Source organism: Lemur catta, chromosome 2, assembly GCF_020740605.2.
Source record: "Lemur catta isolate mLemCat1 chromosome 2, mLemCat1.pri, whole genome shotgun sequence".
Lineage (NCBI taxonomy): Eukaryota > Metazoa > Chordata > Mammalia > Primates > Lemuridae > Lemur > Lemur catta.
In genome coordinates, this window is record NC_059129.1 from 101583597 (window position 1) to 101608112 (window position 24516).

The 24516-nt window shown below is 40.9% G+C and overlaps 1 protein-coding gene across 1 annotated transcript in view; it reads left to right on the forward strand.

Annotated features, from left to right (window-relative positions):
• The first annotated feature begins 12661 nt into the window (after nt 1-12661).
• The window catches only part of ARMC2 (armadillo repeat containing 2), a 106536-nt gene continuing 94681 nt past the window's right edge, over nt 12662-24516 (forward strand). Inside the window, exons 1-3 of the mRNA XM_045544135.1 lie at nt 12662-12795; nt 18517-18777; nt 21744-21816. Of these exons, the coding sequence (XP_045400091.1) occupies nt 18560-18777; nt 21744-21816 (291 nt within the window). The 5' untranslated portion in view covers nt 12662-12795; nt 18517-18559. The remainder of the gene's footprint in view (nt 12796-18516; nt 18778-21743; nt 21817-24516) is intronic.

A 24516-nucleotide genomic window follows, 5' to 3' on the forward strand; every position in this document is an offset into this window, starting at 1 on the left:
CAAAGTGAGGAATTGGTGCCAGGCAGAATCCCTTGTCCAGTAAAGGTGGAGGAGCATCAAAGAGAGGCAGTCCAGTTTTCAGAGACAGCTGAGTGGTAACATCCTGTGCTTGGTGTCTGTGTTGTAGGTAGCAGTGGACGCAAGGCTCCACCGGGCAATTTGGTGGTGCAACTTGGGTATGTTCCAGGTTACGTGGCCTCAAACCTTCTTTTCCAGCCCTCCTGGGGCTTCTGTGAGTGCCTGTGCCCCTGAATAAATTTCTTCCTGGCTTAAACTAGCTTGAGTGAGTTCCATTGTTCATTACCAGGAATTCTGCAAGGAAGAAGTGAAGAATGGCTGCTGGGTAGGCCAAACTGTGTCTACTAGACACACAGTGTTGCAAAACACCAAGGGAGCACCTCAGTGTACCACTTGTGGAGAATAAAATAGAAAAGATGCCCCAGAAGTTGTACCCTGATGCCAAACTCAGCTTCTTTACTACCACTGTCTTCCTTGTGATGGCCTCACAGACCTTTCTCTGGAAGTCTGCCTTCACTATCTCTCTGCTTAAGCCTTTCCACGGAATGTTTTGACACCCTGAGGGTCTCCCCTTCTGGCATAATGGGTAGGTAGAACTTAATACTGTGTAGAAGAAATCACAGACCTGCCTAACCAAGCCAAGCCTAGCATAAATTTAAAATTTTTGAAAAACAAAATGTAGTATGTGCCTGACTTTGTCTCTTCTCACATGTAACTAAAAGGCAATGTATTTACCCTGCAATTTATTTAACATTTTTATTAAACAAAAAAACATTATGGCAACATTAATGATACTTTATGTAACAGAAGGAAAAACTGCATTTACAGCTCTGCCCCTCTTCCTGCCTCCACAGAGCTATTGGTGCCTCTAACATTGTATTATTTGCGTATCTCAATGCCTCTACTTTGCTTTCATATTCACTAAGTAGGTACAATATAGTTTTACCTAACCACTACCACCCTCACTAGGTAGTTAGGAGGCTTCCAGCTTATAAACATTCTTATATTAATTTTGTATTAAACAGGCATAAAATATTATCTTTGGGATAATGCAAATCATTGAATCATATAAATATTTCTAATGGCTTTGCATTGCTATCAGCAATGTATGTGTGAACAAGTTTCATTACACCATTGCCAGCAATGGGTATGTTTTAAATATTTAATTGAATAGAGGCAAAATGGAATCTTACTATTTTATTTTGCAGATTTTAATCATTACTAGGAGTTTCCTATGATTCTGATTGTGAAAATGCACTTATTCAGCACTGTCAGAAAGTCTTCCAAGACAAAGTCAGCAGCAGGATCATGGGTTGTGAATGTAATAAAGATTTGCACATTATCAAGAATGTTTCAGAAAAGTGCCATGTGGTTTTCTTCAGGAGCTGGTTTTAGGCAGAATTAATCCTTTTAGAGGGTTATTATATTGGATTGTCCTAGTTATGTCAAAAGATGGCCTGGGGGAGGGGATTTCTTCATTTGTCTGAACATTGCTGAACATTTAATTTCAAATTTTCTGCTTAGTGCATAACGAAAAATGTTCACCAAATTCGTGACAGTAAATGTAAACTGTATTCTTGACATTTGAAAAATTTGAAATAGATTAATATTACAGAACTACATCTATTCTTTGTGACATCCCACCCACCAAATAAAATTGCTATTTTTTAGATAAATTACATCTCATTTTTAGTCTTATTTTATCTGCTAGAAATGTAAGTAGTCACTTTAAAAAAAATAGATATCGAAAGAAATTTACATTTTGGCAAACATGGCTTAATTTTGAATGCTAGTATAGAATTTCTCACAGAAAGCCAGGGTCCTGGAAAACAGAATGTTCTTTTTTGAACTGCATTTTGAAAAGGGAAATTAATCGTAACTCTTGCTTTTCCAGGCTGTGCCATCCTAGGGGAGGACAAGAAAAAAGTGACAAAAATAGTTTTTGGCTCCACGCATTCACCAACGGAAATGCTGGAACCAGTGTCCTCTTTTTCTTTCCCTAGCAGAGGCCTCTTTGGCTACAATGTGCACGTTGGTGTCCATTTAAGGTATTCCCACTTGGTACCTACCTCTGCTCTGCCCCCTGGTGGCCTCAGGCCACCATTGCTACTCCCTCGTCACAGTTTGACCTTGTGGCTGCCCATAGCCACCTCTCTTCATGTCATTGTCCCCACTCTCATGCCTCAGGTGTGGGCTGAAGCTGTTCTGGCTGGGGAGGAAGGGCTGTGTTTCCTTAGCACATGCCAGCAACCACCATGCACTCACTCTCTAAAAAGCTCACACCCTCAGGACCTGCTAGCCCCTTTTCCTGAAAAACTCTACTGCAGCTCCCCTGGCCCTGCATCAAAGGACATGTAAGTGACACAATGTACTGTTGCCTCAAAAAAGTTTCTCCCCTCTTCAACAGCTGGGACAGCTGGATAGCTACATGCAAGAGAACAATGTTTGAACACTACCTACACCATAAGTAAGAATTAACTCAGAATGAATCAAAGACTTAAATGTAAGAGCTAAAACTATAAAACTCTTAGAAGAACACAGGGGAAAAATCTTTATGACCTTGTATTTGGCAATGGATTCTTAGAAATGACACCAAAAGCACAAGCAACACATGAAAAAAAAAAGATAAATGAGACTTCCTCAAAATTAAAAATATTTTGTGCATCAAAGGACACTATCAAGAAAAATGAAAAGAAAGATTGAGAGAAAATGTTCACAAATCATGTATATGAAAAGGGTCTAATATCTAGAATGTATAAAGAACTCTTATGATTCAACAACAAAAAGACCAAAAATGGCCAAAGGACTTGAATCAACATTTCTCCAAAGAAGTTATGCCAATGACCAACAGGCACATGAAAGATGCTCCATATCATTAGTCATTAGGGAAATGCAAACTGAAACTACACTGAGATAGCACTGCACACGCACAATAATGACTATACTAAAAAACATGGAAAATAGGGTTGGTTAGGATGTAGAGAAATTGGAACCCTACACATTGCTGATAGGAATGTAAAATGGTGCAGCCACTGTGGAAACAGCGTGATTGTTCCTGAAAATGTTAAACAGAATTACCATATGACCCAGCAATTCCACTCCTCGGTGGAACAAAAACTTATCTCCACTTAAAAACTTGTACATGAATAGCAGCACTATTCATGATAGCTAAAAGGTGAAACAACCCAAATGTCCATCAACTGACGAATGGATAAACAAAATGTGATATATTCATAGAATGGAATATCATTCAGCCTAAGAGGCAAAGTAAAGATACATGCTATAGCATGGATGAGCCTTGAAAGCATTGTGCTAAATAAAAGAAGTCAGACACAAAGGTCACACATTGTGTGATTCTATTTATATGAAAGACTCAGAATAGGTAAATCCAGGCAGAAAATTGATTAATGGTTGCCAGGGGCTGGGGGAAGGGGAATTTGGAAGTGATTGCTTAATGGATCCTTTAGGGGTGATGAAAATGTTTTGGAACAAGATTGGGATAATGGCTGTTCAAATACCACTGAATTGTGTACTTTTAAATGATTAATTTTGTTATGTGAATTCCACTTTAATTTTTAAAAATACAGCATAAAACAAAATTTTTAAAAAAGATCTGCCCCCAACACTGACGTGTGGATTCCCTAGGGTGGAGCCCTTCTGTGTCTGGTCTCCAAGGCCTGGCCATCAGCCCCAGAAGTCAGCTTTTATTTTCTTTCAGAAATCTCACTGGGGCTTGGGTAAAGGGAACCGGGAAGGGGGAGGGAAAAGTGTCCCTTGGGCCACAAGGTCTCACCATATAATGAAAGAAATGATTCCCCAATATGTCGAAATGGAGAGCATATGTAACCAAGGAAACCAGAAAAAATGAGTGGACAGAACAGAAAGCCAGTGGTTTGGGGTCACATTTTTGGTAGAGGAAGGGGAGGGAGAGGGGAGGGAGAGAGAGAAAGAAAGAACCAGAAACAGAAAAAAGGGAAGGAAGGAAGAAAAAAGAGAAAGGAAAGGAGGAAGAGGAGGAAAATGGAAGAGAGGAGAGAACTTGATTCCTTTGCAAACTTGGAGATTCTTGAAACTCTGCCCGTGGCATCTGTCCTGCTGTGAGGGGTTACTCCAACCTCAGTTTCATTTCCCTCCAATGCAAGCACAGCCAAGTCCCGATTCTATGATTAAAGCTTGGAAAAAAGGCTGTCAGTGGAACTACATCCTGGTACATAAGAGTTACAGATTACGACAACAATCTGACCCCAAATATATTCTCAAGCTCAAATTCATTTGTTCATTTATCCCACAAATATTTATCTCTATGTTCCAGCTGCCATTCTTGTGTTGAGGGCACCCAAAGGTGAGCACAAAGGAGGACATCTCTGCTCTCAGGCGCTCACCACGCCATTAGCTTAGCACTTGCACTCTCCTCTCCTCAGGGCTTCCCCTCTGCGACCCAAATGGATGAGAAGTATAATACATGGTGAAAAAAGCAATGAATGACCAAAAAAGAGGCAGCTCTGAAAACGTCCTGCAGAGGCACTCCTCTTTCTTCTTGCAAGGTTCTTAAAAGCAAGGCCTGTGTCTCTGCGAAGGACCTCCTGTACCAAGTGCTTGGCGAACGTGACATGATCAGGACGGGCTTTCCTCGTTGCTGGGTGACCTCAGGGTGGTTCCTGGTGGATGACCTGCAGTGAGCGCTGTCTGGAGCTGTTCTAGGAGACCAGCTGGTACAAGAGGCGATCACATCCCTTCCTAAGAACATAAGCCACTTACTGCAAAGCCTGGCTGGGTGCGAGGCTGCAGTGGGAGTTTGGTGAGTGGAGGAGGGGACATGGCCTCTACTGCTTAAGTAGAGGGCAGGGGAAGGCAGGACCAGTGGGGGGCCCAGGGCAGCTGCAGCCAATGGACAGAGAACAGCAGGGTCCCAGAGGAGCCAGGGACTCCCAGATCCTGAGAGCAGATGAGCTGCTTGGGACACTGCCAGTGCCAAAGCCCACTTTTCCTGGGCAATTAAGACCAGTCTATTGGTTTTCAAGTTTCAGACAAAAATTGATTTAGTCACATTACATTGTGGTCTCATCATCCTATTTCTTTCCAAAATGATATTTCCTGTTTGCATCACAACTTTTCACCTATGAGCCTTGCAGAGATAAAATAGGAAGTGAGAGAGTGAAGTGGTTTATTTTAAACTTTTTGAGACAATTGTAGATTCACATGCAGCTTTAAGAAATAATATAATAATATAGAGAGGTCCTGAAGGGCCCATGTACCGTTTGCCCAGTTTCCCCAATGGTAACATCTTGCAGAACTATAGTACAATATCACAGCCAGGATATTGGCTGATTTCCCATTTCGAATGTATTTGTGTGTGTGTGTGTGCACGCTCGCGTGTATTTAGTTCTCTGAAATATGAAGTGTTTTGAGCTCTAATGAAGAAAAGTGCTCTGCAAGCACACAGTGATTATTGCGAGGTTTTAATTTTTTGTGGCTATTCTGCATTTTTGGTAGATAACACTGTATACTCTATTTATGTAATACCTTATGTAATAACATAAAGAATTGAATGACTATTCTCATGTCAATGAAGATGTCTGCTACACATCTTTAGCTCTTAAAGATCTTGCTATTAGAAGCCCAGATACATTCAGCTAGATTTGGAACCTGCTAGGATTCCCTCTGTCTGAATATTTAAACCTGAAGCTGGACTCTACATTTCCTTGAGTGATCACAGTTAAATCAAACCTTTCTTTCCTCTATATAAATTTTCCTTCTTGTCATACAGAAGGAAAATTTAAATAGATAATATAGTATCTTGCCAAGATCTTGCCAAGATAATATATTCCCAGGCTAGTAACTAAACAGTACATAAGTAAGTACATCATCGTTTTTTTCCAAAACTGAATTTGAGAGTGCCAAGGAGAGGAAAAGTAAGTGTCTTGGGAACCTCCTTTACACTCACGGGTCCTCAACTGCTTAGGGGCTTCCTTTTAAGGGCGACTCACTGCTATCATCACCCACGAGAATTAGGAGGCATGTCTCTTCCGCAGCCCCAAGCCCCTGGTGCTGCAGCCTTCACTCTGTGGCGGTGCACACAGATCATTCTGGACACAGGTGTTATTAGCACAGCACACGGGCCTTGAGGTCCAACTACTGACAGGTCAGGCTTTCTCTCCTTCTGTCCTCACTCTGTCAGTGCCTCCTCTGGCTTCCTTGAGCCTCTGACCACCTGAATTTCTCCAGGACAGTAACCAGCCAGGCCACACCTCGGACCTCATCATCTGGCTCCCACATCTGAGCCACTTCCCAAATCTCTAACTCCCAACCCCCTCTCTGACCACAACCTCCATTCCATGGAGTTCCAGAGCTCAGCTGTAACTTTGGGTCATTTAGTTCAACTTCCACATCTCAAAGAAAAGAGCTGCAGCTATTAAGTGACGTGCCTGCAGGCACACAGCTTAAGGGGTGGCAGAGGCAGCCTTTGAATGAATAAGGTCTCCTGACTTCAAGTCCAGGACTCTCCACCAAGCACATTTCTCATTTCCCTCCCCCAGGCCGCCTCATCTGCTCCATAACCTTGTGTGACCTCTGGCCTCCAGCCTCTCCCTAACCTCGCAGACCATCCCTCCCTCCACTTCCCCATCCCCTTCAGACTTCATCCTCTGGCTGTTCGCAGTCCTGGCCATCCCCAGGCACATGATTTCTGCTCCTCCTCCTGGGCCATGGGGCATTGCTACAGAAAGCCACAAAAGGTGGATGCTGATTGGACTCACCACGAACTTGACCAATGCAAAACAAGAAGCAGCAGGGGATGGGCAGATACAACTGATCTTTCTCTCTCCTGTGGGCTACTCCAAGCTAAGTTCCTCCTTGCAATCCTTCCAGATGGGTGCCCAGTGCCGAGTAAACGTGCGTGCTGAGTGTCCTGGGGGAGGACCACCAACGCCAAGGCACAGAGGTGGAGAGATACAGGGAGTGTCCCGGGAATGGTGGCAGTCTGGTTTGGTGGAGCATGTGTTGCATGTAGGAACAGGGCCTCCCAAGTCCGACGAGCTGGGCTTGAATCCTAGAGCCACCACTGTCGCCACCTGTGTGGCCTGGGTAAGTGAAGAAATGAAATCTCAATTTCTCTGCATGTAGAATGAGGACAATAGTAGTACTTTAGGGTAAGAAGAGTTACTGATTTCAAGTAAGCAAAGTGCTTAGCCCAGGGCCCGTTACATATAACCCCCCAGCAAATCCTAGTTATTATAATAAGAAGTACAGGCTGTCGTGCAGATTGTGGAGGATCTGAGAAGTGATTTGGTGATCAATGGGCAGACTCTGAGAGCTCCTGAGCAGAGGGCTGGGGAGGGCGTGTCCTGGACTGTGGTTTATGACGCTCCCTTTGGCTGTTGAATGTGGAGCCAATGTGGAGCAGGAGGAGAGTGGAGTGGGGTCAGAGGGCCAGCTGGAGACTAGATGTAGAAAGTGCCCAAGATGGCATGGTGACAGGAGGGAGGCAGTCGAGGATAGCACCATGAGTCCACAAGACAGGGCTTTTCATCTCCAGGTCACGCACAGTGTGGCTCCTCTCTGTTCCTTCCGACAGCCATGGATTCTTCTGGCAGCTCTGCTTCCCGTTGGGTGCAGGCTGAAGCTCTTAGGCAGGGGAGCTCTGGCCTTCTCTGGGGCTGGGGTTCTCCATGCTGGCTGCTACACACTACAGAGTCCTCCACCTCCTCCAGCAACCAGGACAGAGCATCTGGGTGGGTGCTGGGCTGAGATGGTTTTTGAAGCTCTCCAGGTGGTTCTACTGTGCAGCCTGGATTGAGCAGCAGTGAGACCAGGGACCATGCCTCACCTCAGGGGTTGGCGCTAAACTGGAAGACCCCGCCTTGCATTACACCTTTAGTTCTCTTGTTCCAGCTGGACTGAGCAACCATCAAAATCTCTCAGTTATCAGGAGGTACTCTTAATTAGTTCACCCCAACCACTGTGGCAGTCTTTGGCAACTACCCAACTGCTGTTGCCCCTCCTTCCTGCTGAACAGAACTCCAGTTTGGTTCAGGCTGTGGCAACAAAATGCTGAGAGAAAGTAGGCTCCTCCCCGCAAACCCAAGGGATGAGCTTTGACTGATCTAAGTCAATCACCGTAGTGGTAATCCCATTCATCTCCACCAGGGACTGGCATGCAGCATGTGACACAGTCGGGCCAATGAGATGTAAGGACAACACGGCTGAGGGCTTCTGGGAAATGTTTTCCTTCCCAGTGTAGAGGTGTCTATGGAGAGGGCCCTTTCCCTGCTCTCTCTTCCCTCATTTTTTGACACTGTCATGTGAGAATGCACAGCTCAGTGCTGCCACTGCCAACTTGTGACCATGTGGGGACGTATGACTGACCCTCCTTGATCGCTGAGCCACAAGACCAACCCTGAAACTGCCCACTTCCAGAGTTATTGTTAAACCAATCAATGTCCTTGGTATTTAAGCTACTTTTGATGGGATTTTCTGTTATTTGCAGCCAAAATCTTCCCAAAGATATGGGCATGCTAATTCAGTAATGTCTCCTAGGTGAGTTGGACAGAGAACAGTGGGCTTCTGATTGTCTTAGTTGGTCTCTTTGAACAGACAGGAGGTAACTTGAGCAGCTGTTCAGGATGAAGCAATTTCTAGTTATGGTCCTGCTGATTCACTCTCTGAAAAGGAGAACCCCCTCCCCTCCAGTGAAAAACAAGGTACTGAGAAACTCTTTGTAATCAACTGGTAATTAAATTGATCTTTGTTCCTTAGCTTCCCTGTCAACAGTGTGGCTGCCTTGTGGAGCACATGGCCTGGGGTGGCAGAGGGGATGTGGTAGGGATAATGTGCTTAAAGGTAAAGCAATACTTAAGGTGCACAGGTAACAGCTGAGCCCTATTAAATAGAGGATTTCGTGTAATCTTTTCAGCTGATAAGTTTTAGGACCATTCCACAGTGTTGTGTCTATCCAGTTCTATGAAGTTAGTTAATTTTCATTGCATTGTAAATTTCCACCAAGTTGCATTTTAATGTATTCGTGCCTTTAAATTTGTATGCACAGATAGCACAGACTGTCAATTTCATGAACTTCCCACACTATATTTATTGTGTGATAAATATAATTAAAGCACCAAGATTCTATATTAACAAAAGCAGAAAGTGTCTTGAATATTAGAATTCTAAATTGGTGATTTTTGTTCCATGCCAGAAGCATTATTTTTTCCCCTGTGAGTCACATCTCTGTTGTAGCCATAAAAGTCATTGGGGGGAATTGTGGGCATTAAGGAAGTATTTGTTTAACCTGTGTTTTTTCAAGAATTATACCTAATAGATAAATCAAGACAAGCTATAGATAGATAATAAATAGGAGGTATGTGAGGTAAATTGTGATATAAGCTGTAAATAAAATTTAGCAGAGTATGCAGATAAAAAGGCATCTATGAATTCACCATTTTGTTACATTTTTGCATCGAGAGTGCATAAGTTTATATCATTACCCGATCTACCGCTTATATAATTCTCACTTTAGTTCAAAATCTAGAAATTCAGCAGCCATTTTTAAGTGAATGCAAATATTCTTAAATTCCTCTTAGTCCCTGTAGCCCCACACGGCATATACTCTGCACAGTGACAGGAGAAAACAAAGAGTATGTCCTAACAGCTTCAGCAACCTACGAAGGACCTATCAAGGCTGTGGATGAGAGTCCTCAGCCTGAAAAATTGTATTTAGGAATGTACAATGGCAAAATGGCACACTGGACGTGGGCATCAGGAACACTAGATCTCACATCCTTTCACTAGCTGTGTGCCTGTGAATGGATCGCTTAACCTCTCTGAACCTCCATTTTCCCCACTATCAAATTGGGATCATAATCCCTGAACTATTTCTCAGGCTTATTGTAAACTCCAAGTAAGACAATAGAAATGAAATGTTCCAAATGAAAGCAATTTGGAAACTATAAAACACTTTATAAATGTTCGATACTTATAACTAATATTTTGTCTTCCTCTTTAAGGAAAACGAAACATGTCAACAATTTTGTTTCTAAAATAATTCCACCTGCAAAACTTAACTATGCAAAATGTTGTTAAATAGCCATCAGGACAAAGAGCTAGGTCAGTATAATATACCATTGCTGCGGCGGGATAAATATTTCCTCATATAGTGTTCTTCAGTGAGGTAAGCTGGGTAGCTTTATTGCTTCAAATAATTGCTTCCTATAATTCTGCCCTTGTCATTCTTTTCAATTGTTCTAATGTGCCTGGCAGATATTTCCTGGCCAACTGAGCTGGCTGGGCTTCAGGTTCCAATAGCATGCTTTTGAGGTCTATTTTAAACCAAGATCCTAGGGTGCAATGCCACAGCTAGTAAGTACAACAGGTTTTTAGCTGAGGTTTCAACTGACATGATAACGTATATTCATCAGTTCCAAGTGAAAGTAAGGCAGAGTGTCCATAGGGCAGGTTACACAGAAACATGCAGACCCTCTCCACAATTCTGGACCCCCTACCCAGACTGAGGATAAGAATAAGGGGTAAAAGATTAGAGGGGGAGGATGTGTGAGGAAATCTCTTCAGAGAAAGGAGTGTGGGGTGCTACCTCTTTCATTTCAAACCAGTGAGAGGGCTTCCTAGGAGGGCCTGCCAGAGACTGTAGTTAGGCGGCCTGGAGCCTGACTCACTCCTGGCAGAGTCCTAATTCCATCCTGTGGCAGCATGGAGGGGCCTGTACTGGGATAGGCCTACGCTCTCAGTGTCACTGGGGCAAGAGCAGGTTTCCCTTGGGACCCATCTAAAGGGATAGTGGAAGCTAGAGTGAAGTCTGGATTTTTAGAGGCAGAGGAGTCACAGCAACCAGTGGAACAGCACTGCACCCACCCAGCTCAAGAGTGCCCAGGAGAGAGTCCCCATCAATGGGAAACTCTGAAGCACCCAGGGAAGACCTGCAGGAGGTGCTTTAACCACATGCTAAGCCACTCAACTCCAGGAAGAAGTGCTCCATCTCCTCACTTCTCCTTCTCCTCCTCCCTGTCTGCTTTGACCCTAGCTGGGTCTTAAACAGCCTCTAGTGAATAGGCAAGGGGTGAGCCTAAGCCCACTGAATCCGTTCTGGGAAGGCAACTACAGACCTTAAACTTGGAGTATGGATAGGGGAAGAAGGCTTATTTTCAAGTGAAGTTTAATGCATTTGTTTATAATTTGCACCCAACATTATAATATTGAAATGGAGCTGCAGATGAGATTTAGTTACTACAAAACTGTCAGTTATCTAAGAATGAGCAGAAAATTCGAGGTTTCAACTCAACTTTCCATTCAGGGACAGGAGATAACTAGCACGAGAAACATTTAAAAATGATAGTGAGAGGCCAAAATAAAGTTGTATTTTGTCACATCTCACAAGTTGTGAATTCAAAAGACTACTTATAGTTTTATATGAAATGGGCAAGGGTCCCTTTGCACAATGGAGTCCACGGGCCAGTAAATGGGACTTGTTGATGTAATTCATGTTGAGTCACTGGAGATTTCTGTCCTGAAGAACCCAAATATTTTGTTTCAGTTCCTAAAATTATCCAACCAACTAATAAGTATTTATTACCTGTTATGTGTAAAATCACATTGGGCATTTTGAAGAATATTTACATTCCTCTAGTTCAGGTTAGTATCATTTCCCACCTAGTACAATGTCTTACTCATAGTATGTGCTTAAAAATATTTTCAATTTAATTATGCTTTACAAGATACTTAGCACTAAGGGACGTGGCATTTTCCCAATGTTGACAACAACACTTCAGCTGAAAAATCCCCATATTTATAAAACGTGGTGCAAACCTGAATGGAGAGTGATTGTGATCTCACTTGCATTTAACACTGTAAAGTGTTGCTGAAGGGTCTAATAGGAGAGAACAGAATTTAAACTAGAAACACGTAAGTGGGGTTCTTTTTTCCATTCAACAGTGATGATGCACGAACAATAAATGATTGGCCCCAGGGGACCTAGACTTGAATCTTGTTCTCCCGCTTACTAGAGCTCAGGGCCCTGGTTCCTCTCCTGTGAATGGGGACGCCAGGCTGCCTACCTCAGCGTCGCAGGGAGGCTGTAAGAGAGAAGATACCGGAATATTCTGCAAACTCAGAAGTGCTGCACAAGTGTAAGGGCTTATTAATAACAGCCAACAGTTAAAACATTCGCAGATTGCCACGTGCATAGCGCTTTATATCTATTTTCTCATTCAATCTTCAGAACAGCCCAAGGCCTAGCTAGATACTATTATTTCCTTCCACTTTACACATGAAGAAACAGGGAGGTTAAGCACTGATTCCAGGTTATTGCACAGAGCCGCAATCTGAACCAGTAAACCCTTACTCTCACCCCAAGCATTAAGCGGCTGTCCCTCCTATTAGCATTTAACAGGCGCTGAGATCTCGTAGGGGCTCAATGAATACGGTTCCGCAAATTGCTCATTTTAAAGTGGACGCTTCCCAGCGACGCCCCGTCCTCGCAGCTCTCCTGGCCCAGCAGTCCCCAGTCCCCGCACTCGCGGCCCCCAGGCCTCGCCAAGCCCCTCCCGCTCCCCCGTCCGCCGACGCCGACGCCACGCCCCAGAACTTCTGCGCATGCGTCGGCGGAAACAGCGCAGGCCCGGTGGTCCAGCGGCGCCCGGAGGCCACACTGCCTCGCCCGGCCCCGCCCCCCGCCCCGCCCTCTCTATCGCTGCAGCTGTTGCAGCTTCCTCGCGAAAGCAGAAAGATGAGCTAAACCTCGGCATCTGTTACCGTCTCCAGGGCTCATCACAGGTGCTTTGGGTCGGGTCGGAAGCCCCCTTCCCTGTGCCCACTCCAAACTCATTCCGCTGCCCGCTCCGCCCGCGCAGTAGCGGCCTGGCTCTGCGGGCTGGTGGCCCGGGCGGCGGCGGGAGGTAGTTTGTGTACGGTTACCATGGAGACGCCGGCGGGCCTGGCAAAGCGAGAGGGCCAGAGGACTCGCGGGGTGAGGATGCTGCTGCGCTCTGCCGTGGCCTGGGCCCATGGAGGAGCGGGCGTTGGCGGGAGTGGGGGAGCCGCTGTCCGTGAGGGAGATGAGGCGTCCCCCGCCGGTTCATCGGGGACCCCCTCCTGCAGTCGTCCGCTTGTCTGTCCCGGGCTGGGGGAGAGAGGCAATGAGAGTGCCCCGTGCATGCTGTCGGGGTCTGGCGGGTTGTTTGATTTCTATACACTGAGCATTTAGCCAAGTGAGTGGTGCTTAATAGCAGCTCAGTAATATTTGTTGAATGAGAGAGTGGTAGATTAGTGGCTTTATCTAAGCAGGCAGTGACCTGGCCTCTTCTAGGCAACAGGATATGACCTCAATAAAAGTGTATGTGTTGCAATATTTAACATACACTAAAATACATCGTATATATACATAATACTTTTTATGATCCATTCCTACAAGTATCAGCAGGTCTTACATACCGCCCTGATTTGGAATTATTTTGACTTGGTTGAAAATCAAGCACCACCCTTTGTGTCCTGTTTTGTTACTCTGTAAGGTTCTGGTTAGTTGTTGATGTTGATGTGGCATGGCTGATATTCAATGAAATACTTAATGAAAATTCTGTTTTTGTAAAGGAGAGCTCCCCCCATTTAAATATTTAAACATATGAAATGTGTGAAAACATTGAACAAATGTCATTCTCTTTTTTGCAGTTTCTTTTTTAGATGCAATTTTTCATTCATGGGAAAAACTTTTACCGTATCCCTTTATCATGTAGCACGTTGGCAGTAATGAACATTTTTTAAGGGCCAGGCACCATGCTAAAACACTTTACATGAATTATTTCATTTAACTCTTAAAACAGTCCTATAGGCAATTATTATTATTATCTGCCTTTTACAGATGAGGAAACTGAGGCTTAGAGATGTTAGAGGCCTTGCCCAAGGTCACATAGCTGTCAATTGTCAGAGGGCATTTAAACTCTTACTCCAGCATCTGAGCACTTAAGCGCTGTCACTTTGGATGCTCATACAAAAGTAATAATACAAAAGTAATTCAAAATCATGGGAAGGGTCCTGAGTGTTTGATTTGCAGGGAAAAGATGGTGGAGCTGGCCAGTCTTTCCCCTGTTGCAAACATCCTGACAGCCCAGTGTTGCATTAACAAGAAGGCTCTGGTTCCAGTGGCTATTAGCAGCAAAGATATAGACAGGTCTTTATAATTAGGTATAAAGTTCTATAAATGATGACTGAACATTCCTCCAAACCAATAAGAAATATTTTGTTTTAAAAAAGAAAAAGGTTCTTCAGTTTCAAATTTCCTACTGCTGGTGGTGTTCTCCCTCTAGAGGTCCTGTGGACATGGGCTCAGGACAGTGTAGTGCAGACAAAACTCCACCTCTTCTTTCCCTGCAGAGTCCACTTCTCCTGTTTCTTTTAAAAGATCCTCTTGGCCTTCCCCCACCCCCAGGTTTGCATAGCTAGTGTTGCCTCTGGTCTCTTCCTGGCTTCTCAGATACCAAATCCTGTTAATTCTTCTGTTCTCAGTGCACCTCGCTTATTCACATCTCTCTTCTTACCTCTATTTCACCTTCACTCCTGTATCTCAGGCTTCCCATACTTTGTTCACTGATTACACCATTTATTGAGTCCTACTCCATCCCAGGCAACTTGAAATGGAGGCAAGAAAGGGAAAGGGGGCTAAATCTGAACTCATCTTGCCACAAGAATCAGATGCTAGTTGAAATAAGTCCAATCTGCTTTCTTAATTCACTATAACAAATATCTTCAATTAGAGAAGCCATGCAGCCTTCACCAGGAAATTTCCTAGCTCAAGTCTATATTTGAAAATGGACTCCAGCGATTATGTAAGTGTTGACCTTCAGCCATGCCTCACATGGAGAGCTGGGGCTGCAAATCTGGCTGGGCAACATTAGATGCACAGGCAATCCTAACACAGTGGGAGGGTGTAGTGACAGAGACCAACTAGGGACCTTGTGAGTCTGGAGGAAGGGCACTTAGGCTAGGTGGATGGGAGAGGCATGCCCAGGAAGCTTCCTTGAGGAAGTGACCTCTGAGGGTTAGCTGGTGTTTATGTAAGAACTGCCTGATTTCACCACTTCTAGTCTTTTCCTTCCTTTCCTTCCTGCCCATCTCTGTCATATTACATCAACTCTCAAAATATTTAATTTGCTCATCAACTTTTATTTAATTTCTCTATCTGCCATTTAGTTCAGTTGGTCCAACTCCGATCTTTGTTGAGTTCCTGGAACTTCCTACTCTAGCCCGAATGCCAGCCACTGCCACTTTCTCAAACTCAGCCCATTTTTCAGAACCTAGCTTAAGCACCACCTCCTCTAGGAAGTCCACCTGATGCCCTTCTCCCAATCAGAAATCTCTTCCTCCTTTGTAATCACATGGTGACACATGGTAATTTCTCTCTGTTTTTGTTTGTTTGCTTTTTGGGTCTTTTTTTTTTATTGCTGTCATTAGTTTCTACCTTATATTAAATCATTTGGATACAAGCAGGGCTGGTACTCAGCTGGTACACACCAAGAGGACTGCTTCTGTTGTGAAAGTATTGGTATGTATGTTGGTGGGTAAAGAGTTTCAGCCCAGAGGCCTCTGAGTGCCCTGCCTCTTACCACCCCATCTAGCGGGTAATAGCATGAATATCATCTCTGAGCATATGTCATAGCTTTTTTTGCTATTAAGACTCTACCCATTTCAAAAAATTGTGGGTATTAATTGAGATAATGTACTCAAGAGTGCTTAGCGCAGTGCTTGGTATTAAAGTAAATGTTCAACTAGCGTTAGTGGTCCTTCTTGCTCAACGAAGACCATATTCTGTTCCTCTCTGTGTTCCCAGAAATCCAAGCAGAGGGCTTTGCACATGGGAAACAGTTAATCAATACTAGTTGAACGGATTTGCTCTACTTGTCAGGAAAATTTTGTAAAGTTATAATTTCTGTGGTACTATTGTGTTATGTTCAGGTATACTTTACTATAAGTAGACAGGCTTTCAAACTCTGAGTGACTTTTTCAAGTTGGTGAAAATGATCTATAATAATTTGTAATTTAACCAGTATAAAAAAATCCCCCCCAAAAAAACTCCCTATCAAGTCAGTTTGCTTGTTATCATTGAACATTTTCACGATTGACTTAGTTAATAATATACTAATATTAATATAATGATAATAGATTAACTGTGCAGACTTTACATTATTGTACCAGTTTCTCACAATATAACTAGGGGGAAGAGAAAGGAAGGAGGATAGAGAATATTGTATAAGAATTTGTGGCAAAAATTTATAGACAAAAAGATTTTTAAGCCCATTATCTACATTGTTTCCACCAGTACAGTATTTGGTCAGTTTAAATTCCTGCCCAAATAATTTACAGAATTCTTAGAATTTGACCTGAATAAATGTTCCTGCTTCATTACTCTGTGAAAGAGTATAGTTTTCAATGCAAACTAAAAGACAGCCAGGGAGAACCTTAGGTCAGAAATGAGAGTCCATTATTACTCCCCAAAGCACTTTCTCTAAATTTTATTAGGTTTGCCAGATTGCTTTTGGACATTGCAAGACTTACTAATGCCATGTTAAGCCAAAGGGGCGGCACACCTGATTCAGGCTCTGGAAGAAACCTGTTCATTGTATAGAAACTTCTTCTAAGTGGCATAATATCTTACAGCAATGGGTCTTTTAAAAACAAACCAGCAGGCCGCGTGGTGACTCACACCTGTGATCCTAGCACTCTGGGAGGTCAAGGCAGAAAGATCGCTTGAGCTCAGGAGTTCAAGACCAGCCTGAGCAAGAGTGAGACCCTGTCTCTACGGAAAATAGAAAAAATCAGCCCAGTGCAGTAGCTTGCACCTGTAGTACCAGCTACTTGGGAGGCTTGAGCCCAGGAGTTTGAAGTTGCAGGGAGCTAGGATTATGCCACTGCACTCTAGCTGGGGAGACAGAGCAGAACTGTCTCAAAAAAAAAAAAACAAAAAAACAAAACTAACAAACCTGTCATGGCCATTTAAATTAGATGTTGTAGGACTGAATTTATGTTATGCATCCAAAAATAATATATATATATAAAACACTTTAGTTTTTTAATAATTAGCATTGAATATTTTAAAATAAAGAGCCAATCATATCAGCAGCATTAGAAGTAAAATGTACTAGGCCTGCCATAGTTTTTGATAGTTGTATTAATGTACATAATTAAAAAGACCATGCTTTAAATTCAAAATACTGTATTAAAAATTTCTAAAATAATATTGCTTATTGAGTAGCTTTTCACTTTTTTAACCTTGCCTCTTTATATGAAAAGAATGACATATTGTTTGTAGTTTTTATCTTACTCTTTTCCTCAGAAACTCTTGGGATGGGGCCTGGGTAAAATTAAACAAATGTTCTTATCTGTTGTTATGTAACAACTTATGTATAGAATCATAATATGGTAAATCTTCTTTATATGAGGAATCACCTGTTTTTTAAATTTTTAATTTTTAATTATTATGGGTACATAGTAGCTGTATATATTTATAGGGTACATGTAATGTTTTGATACAGGAATACAGTGTGAATTAATCAAATCAGGGTAGTATCCATCACCTCAGGCATTTGTCATTTCTTTGTGTTAGGAACAGGAATCGCCTGTTGATTCTACTTATGGAAATGGCATCTTTTTAGTTTCCTTGGACATAGGTTACAAAACAATTTTCTGTTTTGCAGAACTTATTCTAAACTTGGGCAGCTGAAATATGTGAATAATTTATAGACCTCTGTCTCTCTAGAGATATGACATTTTTATGGGGTTAGAGATTTTTAAAAAGATGTGAACACGTAATGCCATATACTAATTAGAATTTTTTAAAAATCTAGACTGTTTTAAAGTTTAAATTTGTCTCCATGGGATACACCAACATTTGAGAAGGCTTTGCATTTTCATGACCCTTATCCATGACTTTAACTCTTTAACTAAGGAAGGTAGGTTGGAAAAGGATCATTTGATATTCATATTTGGTATTTATCTAGGACATAATCTCAAATTGAAGGTGCTTTGAATAAATTCATTCAAATATATCATGGACAGCTGTGGGACTGAACTATTCTCTTTGTTGTAAAAGCAAGTGTAGTTTGCTTTTACAAACAGGCCCCATCTGTCTAAAATTGGGGGGTGGTAGGGAAAAAAAGGAAATTTTAGTTAAAAATTTTAACAGAACCCCCAGTGTTTTTTTATAAATTGAAGAATAGGAGATGATTCTCTCTTCCTAGTCTGTCTTTTGTGATTAATCTTTTTTCTCTCCAGGTTTAGCATCTTCTCCCTCAGTTGTATATAGGCACAACTGTGCAGCCTATATTTTTGAGACCTGTTCTTCCATACTGACCTTTTGTTTGGTGGATTTTTAATTAAGAATTGTTTCTAGTTTTTTTTTCAAGCTTAATATAGAGGGATGGTTTAATATAATATATGGATGGGTTTAAGTATTCCTTTCTAAAGTACTGGATAAAAATAGTTGATTTTTTTGAATCATATTTGCAGGGTGTGGTGTCTATCTGAAGAACATTTTACTTTAAAAGGAAAGATGCTGTCTCCAAATGATAAAAAGTTAGAAAAACTGGATCCGTTTTATCGACCTTCAGTGTCCAAGCAGAAGACCAGTGCAGAAATCATAAGTGAGGCACGAAATGCATTAAGAACAGTTAGAACCCAAAGACCGTTTACACCACAGGAAGACCAAAGGAAACTATTTGGACCTGCATCTTCAAGAACACCAGAAAATAGACCTCCTTCCTCCTTCAGGTATATGACATTTCACTTTTATGTACACTCAGATATTTAAGCACCAGGTTACATTTTCCCTTAATTCTAGTTATGGATAGTTGGGATTTTTTAAAATAAACTTCATTTTTTAGAGCAGTTTTAGGTTCACAGCAAAACTGAGTAGAAAGTACAGAAATTTCTCATATAGCCCCTGCTCCCACACATGCGTAGCCTCCCCCATTATCAACATCCCCCAGCATTTGTTACAATTGATGAACCTACATTGAGACACCATTAGCAACCAAAGACAATAGTTTATGTTAATGTTCACTCTTGGTGTTGTACATTCTATGTGTTTGGACAAATTTATAATGACATGTGTCCACTATTATAGTATCATACAGAGTAATTTCATGGCCCTGAAAATCCTTTGCTCTGCTTATTTATCCCTTCCTCCCCCCAACCCCTGGCAACCACTGATCTTTTTACTATCTCCATACTTTGGCCTTCTCTAAAATGTCATATAGTTAGAATCATACGGTATGTAGCCTTTTTAGGTTGGAGTCTTCACTTAGTAATATGCATTTAAGTTTGCTCCATGGTTTTTCCTAGTTTGAATATCTCATTTGTTTTTAGCACTGAATAATACTCCCTTATCTGGATATAGAATGATTTATGTATCCATTCATCTACTGAAGGACATCTCAGTTGCTTCCAAGTTTTGGCAGTTACAAATAAAGATGGTTTAAACAACCGTGCATAATTTCTAGAAACTGTATAGTTAAAAAATGTGTAAGTTTTATGTGGACATGTTTTCAACTCCTTTGAGTAAATACCAAGAAGCATGATTTCTGGATCATATGGTAAGAGTATGTTTAGTTTTGTAAGAAACTGCCAAACTGTCTTCCAAAGCAGCTGTATCATGTTGCATTTCCAACAGAAGTGAACAAGAGTTCCTGTTCCTCCAAATTCTTGCCAGCATTTGGTATTGTCAGTGTTCCAGATTTTGGCCATTCTAATAGGTGTGTAGGAGTATGTCATTGTTTTAATAGACATTTCCCTGATGACATATGATGTGGAGCATCTTTTCATGTGCTTATTTGCCATCTGTATGTCATCTTTGGTCAGGCGTCTGTTAAGGTCGTGGCCCATTTTTTAACTGGGTTGTGTTCCTACTGTTGAATTTTAAGAATTCTTTGTATATTTTGGGTAAAAATCCTTTATCTTATATGTCTTTTGCAAATATTTTCTCCCAGTCTATGGCTTTTCTTCTTCTCTTGAAGGAGTCTTGCAGAGTAGAAATTTTTAATTTTAATGAAGTCAAGCCCATCAATTCTTTCGTTCATGAATCATGCCTTTGGTGTTGTATATAAAATGTCATTGCCATACTCAAGGTCATGTAGAATTTCTCCTATGTTATATTCTAGTAGTTACATAGTTTTATGTTTTACATTTAGGTCCATGATCCATTTTGAATTAATTTTGTGAAGGGTATAGGGTCTGTGTCTAGATTTCTTTTTTTGCATGTGGGTGTCTAGTTGTTGTAGCACTATTTGTTAAAAAGGCTACCTTTTCTCCTTTGTATTGCCTTTGCTCCTTTGTCAAAGATCAGTTGACTGTTTTTATGTGGGTCTATTTCTGGTCCCTCTATTCTGTTCTGTTGATCTATTTGTCTGTTCTTTCACTAATACCACACTCTGTTGATTACTGTAGCTTTATAGTATATCTTAAAGTCAGGTATTGTCGGTTTTTCAAATTTGTTCTCTTTCAATATTGTGTTGGCTATTCTGGGTCTTTTGCCTCCTTATAGAAACTTTAGAATCAGTTTGTTGATATCCATGAAATAACTTGCTGGAATTTTTATTGGAATTCCATTGAATCTCTAGATCAAGTTGGGAAGAACTGACATATTGACAATATTGAGTCTTCCTATCCATGAAAATGGAACATCTCTGCATATGTTTTGGTCTTTGATTTCTTTCACCAGGTTTTTTAGTTTTCCTCATATAGAGCTTGTACATATTTTGTTAGATGTACACATAAGTATTTGATTTTTGAGGTGCAAATATAAATGGTATTGTGTTTTCATTTCAGTTTCCACTTGTTCATTGCTGGCATATAGAACAGTGATGGACTTTTTTTATTTTTTGATATTAACTTTGTATCCTGCAACCCTGGTGTAATCACTTATTCGTTCTAGGAGCTTTTTGTCAGTTCTTCAGGATTTTCTGCATAGATGATCATGTCATTTATGAACAAAGACAGTTTTATTTCTTCCTTCCCAAAACTGTATGCCTTTTCTTTCTTTTTCTTGTCTTATTGCATTAGCTGGAACAGCCAGTATGATGTTAAAAAGCAGTGATAAGAGATAGCATCCTTGTCTTGTTCCTGATCTTAATGGGAAAACTCTTGAGTTTCTCACCATAAAGTATCATATTAGCTATAGGTTTTTTGGTAGATATTCTTTATCAAGTTGAAGAAGTTTCCTTTAATTCCTTGTTCTGAGAAATTTTTTATCATGAATGGGTGTTGGATTTTGTCAAATGCTTTTTCTGCATCTATTGATATGATTAGGTATTTTTTCTTCATTAGCTTGTTGCTGTGATGGATTACATTAATTGATCTTCAAAATAGTTGTTTTTTTAAGTTTGACTCCTGTTCAAGATTCCTAAAACTCATTCTAAACTTTGGATTCAGGAAGATGAAATGGTTAATAGTGGCTGTCATACCAGCTTTATAAAATCATGTGAACAAAGCTTTTAAGAAATGACTATATATATTTCTTCTTTTCATTATTCAATATTTTTCAGTCTTCCTAAAGGTAACCAAAAGTCTTGTTAATAAAATGTTTTAAGTACTATGACTCTAAAATTTTTTTTTCCTCAAGGAAAAAACATTGGATACTTTTTTTTTACTTGTTTTTCAGCTAGAGCTAACTAACATATACTAGAAATAAAAGAAATAAATTTTGACAAACTAATACTCTGCACCATCTCTTATGCTAGCCTCCATGCATCCAGTTTTGAGTCATCCAGTTCCAGGCCTGTCTCTGGCACACGGCTCAGTCCACTACAGCTGGTGAGTACTTTATATTACCACCAGTACTTTTTATTATGTTGTGAAATGAAATTGGCCAAAAATACTTGGAATCAGCGCTTGTAAATGCTAAGAATAGATTATATTACATTGACCTAAAAGTACTAATAATTTAATATGAAAGCAGATTCCTTTATATTTTTCAAATATAATGGTTAGTATCTAATGAAACACTTCTATAATTCACCTATAGTTTGATAATAAAGAAGAATTTTAAAACTATGTAGTAACTTGGTAAACAATGTTTCACAGTGTTTTTTTTTCTTAGAGTTATATATTATTTTCTTAACAGTTATATGTACAAAAATTATATATAATTGATATTAAATTTATATATATATATTTTACAGATATATTAAAATTATGTATAATATAGATTTATATATATAGTCAAAGATTTGTTACAAAACAACCAACAAAACCCCAGCCATCTCCTGTCCCCTTATTCTTCATTGTTCCCTCCCCAGTGGCTTTCACCTTAAACTCTTCTGACGCATTTTTTTGGGATCTCCATCCAGACTTCTAAACACCACATTGTCTTGCTGCTGTCTGACTTATGAGCTTAAGGAATTGTCTGATGACTTCCCATTAAGGAAGATGAAGATTTAGCTGCTTACCTCCCGTCATGACACATTCACCCTTTCTGTCCCCACTACGACTGCAATACATTAGATATACCATAACTTCGGTTAGATCTGTTTTCTCTGACTATGATTAACCCTGTTCATAGCTGATCCTTGAATTAATGATGATTGCTTCTCCTTTCGTGTACCACTTTTTGTTTTCCTTGGTGTTAATAAATTGCCTTACTTTTTTAGTTTTGTATTATTGCCATCTCAACCCCAAACTCATGCCCAGTGATCTAAATCTCCCTTGTGTTCAGGCACATGAGGTATTCTGTCGATTCACTTCCTTGGAGGAGAATTCTCCACACATCCCTCCCAACCACTTGCCCTGGGTACCCCTGCACAGCTCTCCTCGGCACCCTTCACCATCATCCTGGGGAGCCAGCTTCTTCCTCCTGTGCTGACTTTTCCCTGTTTCCTGTATCCCAAGTCCTCTTCCTTGATTCACTCTGATTTGGGTGGAGCATCCCCTCCCATAGCTTCTTTAGAAAAAATGCATGGGAAGTAAATTATTTGAGACCTTGATTCCTGTTTTTTGCCCTCTAAAAGTTTGTAGGAGTTTTCTCTTTGTTCCCAGTGTTCTGAAATTTCATGATGATAGGCCTTTGCATGAGTCCAGTCTCATCTGTCACATTGTCACACACCTGTCACACTTGAAGGGCCCTTGCAATGTGGAATCTTATGCCCTTCAGCTCTGGGAAATGTCCTTAAATTACTTTGACAGTGTCTTCCCTACTTTTTTGTTCTGTTTTGTCTTTCTAGAATTTATTATTCGAGTATAAGATCTTCTGGACTGGAACTTCAGTTTTTTTTATTGTCTCTTTTCTGTTTTACAATCTTGTTTTAGAAGGGACTTTATATTCTAATCCATTTATTGAGTTCTTTTCATATCTGCTATCATATTTTTAACTTTCAAAAACTTGTTTTTCCCTGTAAATTATCTTTTATATAGTGGTCTCTTCTTGTTTTATGGTTGCAGCATCTTATTCAAGTATATTAATTATAGTTTTATTTTGTAACTAAGTTTTCTTCTCCCTTTGTAGTCTCTGTTGCATTTTTATGTTTGTTTTTGTCTCTGTTTTTTATACTAGCAGCTCCTTTTGATGCCTCATGCTGCTTGTTTGGCTGCTGTTAAGAGTGCGAGCATGTGGATGGGGTTGGTCAACCTACAGATGATATCTGCCCGTACCTACAGTTAGGGGGATCTGGCTGGGCTGTGTTGTCGGTGACACCCCAAAAGCAGTATCTTTAGGGCTTTCCTTATGGGTTAGTCACATTCCCTGTAAACAAGTACATTCCCAACTCTTTTCTGGAGGTTAAAGGCTGGTTGCTAGCTTCTAGGGTTCAGGTGCAGGAAGAAGGTAGGCATGCCTAGCATTCAGGATGTAAATATTCAGTTACTATCCATGTTTATGACAAGCACTCTGCCACTCAACAATAAGGCTGCTTATTGTAATGGTACCCTTACTTACTGACCCCAGTTAGAGACCCTCTGTTTTACCTGGTTAGAGAATATGCCTTCCATCTTCTCTTGGGCTCCGTAGCCTGACTGCATGGAGCTGAGAGGGAAGAAGTTACACAGAATTTCAGGCAGCCCTCCTTATTTTAGCCACCCCTCCCTTTATACTTCTGCTACCAGAAGAACTTGATGATACCAGTTCCTTATATTTGCATGGGATTGGGGTATTAGTCAAGCTGCTTCTCAGTTTCCATTACTATATGTGTGTGTGTGTGTATGTGTGTGTATATGTTTGTTCTTGATGAACTATTGAAAATAAGTTGCAGACATTATGATACTTCATCCACAAAAATTTAAGTACACACTTCATATGAACAAGGATAGTCTTCTGCATAACCACAATACTATCATCACAGCTCAGAAGATTAGCATTACTCAGTAATACCGTTTAATGTATACTGCATGTTTAAATGACCCCAATTGACTGAAGATATATCTTATATTTTTAAAATGCTTATCAGAATGCCTCTGTGAGGAAGATAATACTTGTTCTTATATTGCGTATGACAAAAATGCAATCCCCAAATAGTAAACATG